Raw genomic sequence first — 7,829 nt, 5'->3', positions numbered from 1 at the left:
GATTATTAACTTTAGATGGATGGATGGATGGATTTTGAACCTGACAATGCTCATGGTTTCTCCCAATTTATTAATTTTAGGGTTTGCTTTTTCAGAAGGGTGGAAGCAAACAGCTGCACACACATACACATGTATCTCCTGGTCAAACTATTGTAAATGAGAATTTTTAAAATGTTAAAGGGAAAAGTTTGATTCAATTATTCTCTTGCAGTGATTGCAACCCAAATATTGCATTCTGCTAGTGTAAGAGAACCAGAAAATGATATAGACTATAAACTGACTATTTCATTATTATTTGGCTGAGATGCAAAGAATAAACAGCATACAATGAGAAGAGATTAGCGTTGTATTCTTTTAGTTTTAATAAGTTACCATGGTAATGCGAGATTGAAGAAATTGGTTTGAAAACTGACTTTTAAATTGGTGGTAATCTTTTAAAAAAATTGTAATAATTTATTTTAAAAATGTCCTTGGGATTAATGTGTATAGTTTTAATTCCTTATTCGTTCTGATCAGAAAATGATTGTTTTGTATTCTAATACTTTAGATGCCATTATTTTTGTAATAATTAACTTTTACATTACATAGGTTTAAAAATGTATTACAATAAAATAAATTAAAAGAGCAACTAGCAAGCCTACATAAGGAATCCCTGAGGGTTTCTCTTTTTTTTTTTTTTTTGTAAAACATTATAGATCAAAATATTACATTTTTTCCTGTTACTATTGATATTTTCTCTTCCAGCACATAATCAAGTTTCACAGAGCTTCTAAAGCAAACAAGAAACCAGTTCAGTTACCTCGGGGAATGGTGAAGTCACTATTATATCAGATCCTAGATGGTATTCACTACCTGCATGCTAACTGGGTGTTACACAGGGATTTGGTAAGTTGATTTGCAGTGGGAAATAGCACAGGGTAGAAGATTTCAAAGGAAAGATTGTTGTCTTTACCAATAGTCATTAGCAACCAGACCTTTATGTGCTAAGTATGTAAATGAGTAACTATCCTCTCACACACACTCTTCACTAAACCTTAAAGAATAGATTTATACTCTGTAAAGCCTATTATTTGACATGCATTGGACTGCTCCTCTCTTATAAAAATGACACATCTGATTCATTTTTATTTTGCCTAAGTCATTAGGAATTGAATTTGTATGTAATTAGGGGTAAATTTTGACTGCTAGTAACTTTAAGTAATAAGTTATGCAAACTTTTTTAAAAAAATTATCTGTTAAAAATATCAGAGGAGATAAATATATGCATTTGCACATATAAAACGTGATAGATTATTCAAAAGCTACCAATGTTACTGCTCTGTAGATTTCTTCAAAAGCATTTTGCAGATAGCTCTTGTTTATCATAAATACATTATAAGCGAAACTTTGACTGCCTGAGCTAATGTTTGATAAAAATCCAAGCACAAGCAAATAAGAGTTAATATCTAAACTTGATGAACACTTCTTTCCATTTACTATATATTTAGTTGCCTCTGGAACATATCCTCATGACTTTTTGCATAGAATAATAATAAATGGTGTATGTGACTGTTCCATCTTCAGAATTAAATCCCAAATTTTTCTTTCTTATTGCACAATTTTCTATATCTTTTATTTATTTTTTCTAAAAGCCAGTAAATATAATGAGGTTTTTAATAGCTCATTCAGAGATAGTTTGAAAAGAACACAGTACTGTAGATGATAATTTAACTCTTAATCACTGAAATTTTAATAATGCATAGTAGTAGTGTATATACTTTCTGTTGGAGAGCTAATCTGACCTTCACATGCACATGCCTGCAGTGCTAGTGCTGATTTATATTTAAAGCGCTAAACCCTGTAATAGCTACTGCAGTGTGAGTTTTTAGGCCTTTCATCTAGCTCTAATAATCCTCTTCGAAATGTAGTTAATGATGGTTATTTTATCTTCCGTGCTTCTGCCTAGAAAATGTTTAAAATAGTGCCAATTGTACTGTGTAAATGGATGAAACAGCTTTCTCCTCTATGTAAAACTGATATTTAAGTGAACTGAAAATGTAAGGAAACTTTGTTGATGAAAGTAAATAATTGTACTGTCTCAATATTACAATTCTATGTCAGTTTTATGAACTTGAAAAAAAGAAGCTTCAGTGCTCACAAGAACAGATTTCTTGTAAAATTTGTGATTAATATTTTTTCATGACTTATCTAGAAGAGTAAACTTCAAAAGCATGTAGAAATACATAGGACAATTCTTGGAATTGTTTACAAACATCTTGTTTCAAATCAAAATATACTGGGGTGTTTTTTTGCAACTGTATGCTTGCTCCTTTATCTTTCAATGTATTTGTTAGAGTGGGTAAAGTAAGTAAAGAGAATTGACCTTTCAAGAAGCTAAATATTTGTCTCCCTACAGTTTAAGAATATTTATGAATATTTTAAAAAACTTGATATAATCAGAGTGAAAAAATTTAATCATTCATTGTGAACTGGATGGCTCGAGAGACGGGTAGTTTGACAGAGCCTTTCACATCTAGTTCTGTGGTTGGAACATGATGTAAGTTGGTAGTTGCCAAAAGTTATTGCCACAATCCTGGTTATTTGGTGATCTATTGCAAAAACCACCATTTGCATATGCCTTTTAGTAGTTTGATCAAAAAGGCCAAGAATTGGCATGGAGAGTGAGCTGCCTTTTCATCCCAAGAAGCTTTCCCTACAGGACACTGCTGAGGTTTGTTTTCCAGGAAGTTATTTGATATGTTTTTAATAGTAGTTCCTAAGGACTTCACGAGCTTTGGGTTATATTGTGCTCCTCTGCAGAATTTACAATTTAAACAGACAAAATGCAGAAATGATGTGGGAAGGGATACATCATATAAGCAGAGTGAATAATGTAATGGGCCTTTATGTATTTGCTGCCACAGTTTGTGTGTGTAAGTTATATGCAAAGAAGAAGGGAAGAATGGGATAGAGGGGGACAATATAGGGGAGAAAAGGGTAAGAGGAGTGAGTGTGTAATGAAGCTGAGGTGAAGAGATTGCAAGGGAGTGGGAGCAGCAGTTGGACTAAACAGCTGATCAGCACAGGGCACAAAACCCTGTTAAAATTGTAGAAAGTTGTTCAAATGTCTAAAGCACCAAAGGCCCCTGCTTGGACTATATATTTCCCTGCTGGCTGAAGTCTCTCTGACTCCTCTCCGCTGTTACTCTCCTGAGCTCACTTGACAGGGAAGGGGAATCATCACCTGGGTGCAAGTGCTCCCAGCATTGAAGGACCAGCTCAGTTTTGGACTAGAAGGGTGATAGGGAGAAGCCATTGCTGGACCCCATTTTACCCTCTCCCCTCTAGCACAGAAATTTGTACTGTGTCTGTACTGTACATGTTCACATGCAGTTTCTGATTATCAATGAAAAGCATTCATCACCAGAGAAAATTGTGTGTCTGTTGTTTGAGAGTCAGTTCAAGAATCTTAAATAAGAGCTATGACCACCAAATTTGGTATACAGCTTTCTCTTATCCTAATTTAAAGCAAGGACAGGGTTTGGTTGTGTCAGGTCAATGGGACGTGCCTGGAATTAGATTGTTTCTTACAAAATGGAAAAGGAGGAGTCTGGTATGAGGGAATTATACTGTGGAATGATCTGTGCTGTCTGTTAATTTTCACCATATCTTCTGGGTGTTTGCAAATTGATTGTTTAATTATTTGCTTCATTATCTTTTTGGGTACTGAAGTTAAGCTGATTGATCTGTAATTCCCAGGTTATCCTTATTTCCCTTTTTATAGGTGAGCACTATATTTGCCATTTCCCAGTCTTATGGAAGATGGCAGAGATTCCAGGACTTTTCAGAGATTGTTGCTAATGGCTTGGGTATCTTCTGAGTATTTTAGAATATATTTCATCAGGCTCTGGTGTCTTGAAAACATCTAACTTTAAGTAATTTGTAGCTAGTTCTTTCCCTCTTGTGGCCTCTGATTAGCATTCCTTGTAAGATGTGTGCTTGTGAGGCTGCTCAGAAAAGATTAAAATGTCGTCCTGCTGATTAGCAGAGCACCCTCAATTAGGTTTTGTTTCTACTGGTAGTGCACATTTGCCTGTGCCTCAGTGCATTTAAAAATGTGTTCTGCACATGAATGGAAAAGGTTAGAGGGAATACTACCTCTGGTCGTACCTCATTTTCACTGGTATTCACTGTTAGATATCCAATCACTATTAACCTTTTTAGCTGAAATAAAAAAATGATTTAGTGTAACTGCCACCAGGTGGATTTTAACCTGCTACCTCTGAAGCTTAGTATAGGAGCCCTCTACCCTTTGAGCTGAAAGCTAGCTGGCTCTCAGCCCATGCTGTAGAGGTCTATTGTTCTTATCTGTTGCTGTGGTCTGTGCCACTGCATGGGACAGTGAACCACACTAGCTAGGTGTGTGAGTTACATTAGCACTTCTGCCATTTCCACATTTTTTTCTTTTTCTTTTTTCCCCCTATTATTCAGTAATGGAACTACCCTGTCCTTGATCATCTTCTTGCTTGTAATATATTTGTAGAAAATTTTCTTGTTATCTTTTGTCTTTTATGTCTCTAGGTAGAGACTATGCCTGAGCCTTTCTAAGTTTGTCTCTATGTATTTGTTTGTTTACTTTCAAATTTTATAAGTCGAACTGGCTTCTGCTTTTTGTAGGACTCTTTTTTGAGTTTCAGATCATTGATAATCTGGTTATTCCAGGGTGGTCTCTTGTCATTCTTCCTATCACAGTGGGATACTTTGTTCTTGTGCCCTTAAAAATGTGTGTCTAAAAATTGATCTCTTGATTGATTTTTCGCCTTTGACTTGTGTCGTGTCCCATGCGATGTTACCTACCAACTCCCTGGCCAAGCAGAACAGCTCTTGCACAAGAGGGGATTTTTGTGCAAGAAGGAGCACTGTAGACTGCTCCTTTTTGCGCAAAAGCCCCTTGCGCAAAATGGCAGCTCATTAAGTATGCAAATAAGGCATGGCAATATTCATCACCACACCTCATTTGCATATGTTCTTGCGCAAGACTGGCCAGTGTAGACGTAGCCCCTGAGTTTGCTAAAGTCTGCATTGTTGAAATCCATTATGTTTAGTATGCTCTTTTCCCTCCTACCATTCCTTAGAATCATGAACTTTTATCATGTCATGATCTTTTACCTAAGCTGTCTTCCATTTTGAAATTTTCAGTTAGTTCCTTCCTACTTGTCAAAGTCAAGTCTAGAACAGCCTCTCTCCCTTCTGAACTAAAAACACGTTTCCAGTAGAGTCCAAGAATTATTGAATAATCTGTGCCCTGCTGTGTTATTTTCCCAATAGATTTTTGGGGGAATTGATTCCTCTCGGGCCCCCTTCCCTCCGTGTTTTCTCTTTTCTCTCCTTTGATCCCTCTTCCAGTTCTCCATGTTTGTGTGCTTTTGTTTCCTGCTCCCTTTAAACTTAGTTTAAAGCCCTCCTTACTAAGTCAGCCAGCCTGTTCTAAGACAAATAATCCACTTTCTAAGACTTCAATAGTGTGGCAGATAAATTTTGCTTTGAAGAAGAAGGAAAAGTCTGTCTTTGGAAAGTGTTTTTTCTCCAGCTGAGTTTTAGTATTTAAATGGTCCTAGTTAGGGAAGGGTGGGCAAAAGAGCTTCAGCGGGCTGGATACGGCCTGCCAAGTGGGTTGATCTGCCCTGCAGAGGTCCTGCTGCTCTCCTGCCCCCAGGCCAGTCAGAGCCTAGGGACAGGGGAGTATGTGGTGCTTAGAGTCAACTCTTGTGGTTGACTTAAGCACTGTGCACCAGAAAGCATGGAGCGAGAGACTTCTCACCAATTGGGGCATGGGGACAGGGGGAAGCATGCAAAGTTTCCTCCCGCCCTGCAAGGTGATTCTAAATACAGAGCTCCCTTGCAGGCTGGGGGCAAACTTTGAGTGCTCCCGTCACTCCCAGGCCCTGATTGACCTGGGGCAAGGGGGGAAGTGCATGAAGTCTCATCCCAGAACAGCTGGCAGCTCTCTCTGGAGAGGACAAAGATTTCACGCACTCCCCTGCCTACAGACCAGGGTCTGTGGGCAGGGAAGCACAGAAGTGTCCTGGCCCCGCCCCTTCCAGGGTGGCCCCTGGTAAAAAAAAATGATTGTCCATCCCTGTAGTTAGGCCTTGAAGTTGAAGCTGTTGTTTTACTGTAGACTCAGCAATTAACAATATATCAGTTTATATTGTGAAACCTTCATAATGAAAGATGCTAAAACCTAGCTTTTAAAAGGCGGTATGTATGATGATAGAAATATTTTCTGCATTGAACAGTAAATACTGCAGAAAGACTATAATGGCCTAATGTGTCGTTTTCCTGCACCTGCAGTTTTCCCAAGTCCTGACTCTTTCTTTACAAGGGTAACACCTAGGGTCTGGGCAGTAACCTAGCTTCTGTTTATGTCGTAAAGTGCTGAGAAAATTGCTTTTTATTGTTGCTGTTTGTGTGAGAGCTAAACTAGCCAATCCTCCAGTGATTTTTGTGGTCCAAAAATGGCTATTTCCCCCTGAAGTCATGCAGGAATGGAAATTTGCATTTAGAATGTAATCAAAACTGTATGTGTGTACACCCACACATAAAAATGAGTTGTATTGTAATACATTTACCACATCTGTGAAATTATAAGCTTTTTTTTGTTCCTTTTCTTTCCTTCACTTCTGTATCGATTCTTAAGGTTTTATCCTAACCTTTCACTGTCTGGTTTTTATCTAGTTATTTTCTCTGAATATTTCCAGTTTTGTTTTTTGCTGTCCTTTTTATCTCTCATCTCATACACTTCTGTGATTTTGCCTTGTACTTAATTTTCCTTCTGTTTTCTTCTCAGGTTGCTAGTTGCTCTTCATTCCATTCCCTCTCCTATTCTTTACCTTTGTCTCCACTTTCTGAGCATTCTTTTCAGCTTTCACGTCTCTTTCCCATTCTTATTCCCATTTTTACAGTAACCCCATTGTCTCCTCTTTCTCCTCCTTCTGTAGTACAGAGATGGGGGTGGGGGATACCAGACCTACAGGGGAGAAGAAACAGTCTTTTTTTGTATTTTTCTTCTAAAAGGCAAAGGAACAGTAGTTGATTTTCTTTATTCTCATGTGGGTAGGAAAGAGGCAGACAAAGCCAATAATGGATCAAAGGATGGCAAATATTCTCACTAACGGCAACTGTCCTTTCTCTCTACTGAGAACCAGAGCCCTGAACCCAGCAGCATAGTAAACCCACCCACAATAAGCTGCTACTGTTGCTCCCGTATTATGGTTCCGGCTGGGCTGCTAAAGTCTGACTGAGTTCAGGACTGTATCCTTGGACCTCACTGTTCCCTATCTTCTCTGCTCAGGAGCACTCCTGAATTTTGATGTGATATTCCAAGTGTTCCCAAACTTTTTGACACGGGGACCAGTAAATCCATTCATGCACTTTTGGAGGACTTGTAACATTCATTTGCATATTTGCATATTCAATAAGCAAATGATGAATATTCAAATAAGTTGTTTCTGGTCCTCCCAAAGCCCCCAGTGCCAGTGTTAGCAAAGCTTTTGATACGGTCACCCACAATATTCTTGCCAGCAAGTTAAGGGAATATGGATTGGATAAATGGACTGTAAAGTGATAGAAAGCTGGCTAGATCAGGGTTTCTCAAACTTTTTACTTTAGTTGGAACCCATTTTTTTTTTTCTTTTCTTTTTTGGCAGTACTGTCTTTTGCAGCCCAAAAGTATAAACACACATTAAAAAAAATGAAAAATGAATAAATTTTCAGTGTTTCACCCGGCTGCATCCTCCTCCCGGCCTGGGCCAGGGCTTGGGGGATCCTGTGCCACATGAGCACTTCAG

At 38.2% G+C, this 7,829-nt stretch overlaps 1 protein-coding gene across 7 annotated transcripts in view; it reads left to right on the top strand.

The window, feature by feature from the left end:
- The window catches only part of CDK8 (cyclin dependent kinase 8), a 180,476-nt gene that overhangs the window by 116,180 nt on the left and 56,467 nt on the right, over positions 1–7,829 (top strand). For 6 of the 7 annotated variants that reach the window (XM_006138901.4, XM_006138900.4, XM_025179387.2 and 3 more), the window contains one exon: positions 745–885. The exons of the other annotated variant lie outside the window; for it this stretch is intronic. In XM_006138901.4, coding sequence (XP_006138963.1) covers positions 745–885 — 141 coding nt within the window. Of the gene's footprint in view, positions 1–744; positions 886–7,829 lie in introns of those variants that run through there. 7 annotated transcript variants of the gene reach the window in all.

This window comes from Pelodiscus sinensis, chromosome 1, assembly GCF_049634645.1.
Source record: "Pelodiscus sinensis isolate JC-2024 chromosome 1, ASM4963464v1, whole genome shotgun sequence".
NCBI lineage: Eukaryota > Metazoa > Chordata > Testudines > Trionychidae > Pelodiscus > Pelodiscus sinensis.
This window is presented reverse-complemented; position numbering and strand designations above follow the sequence as displayed.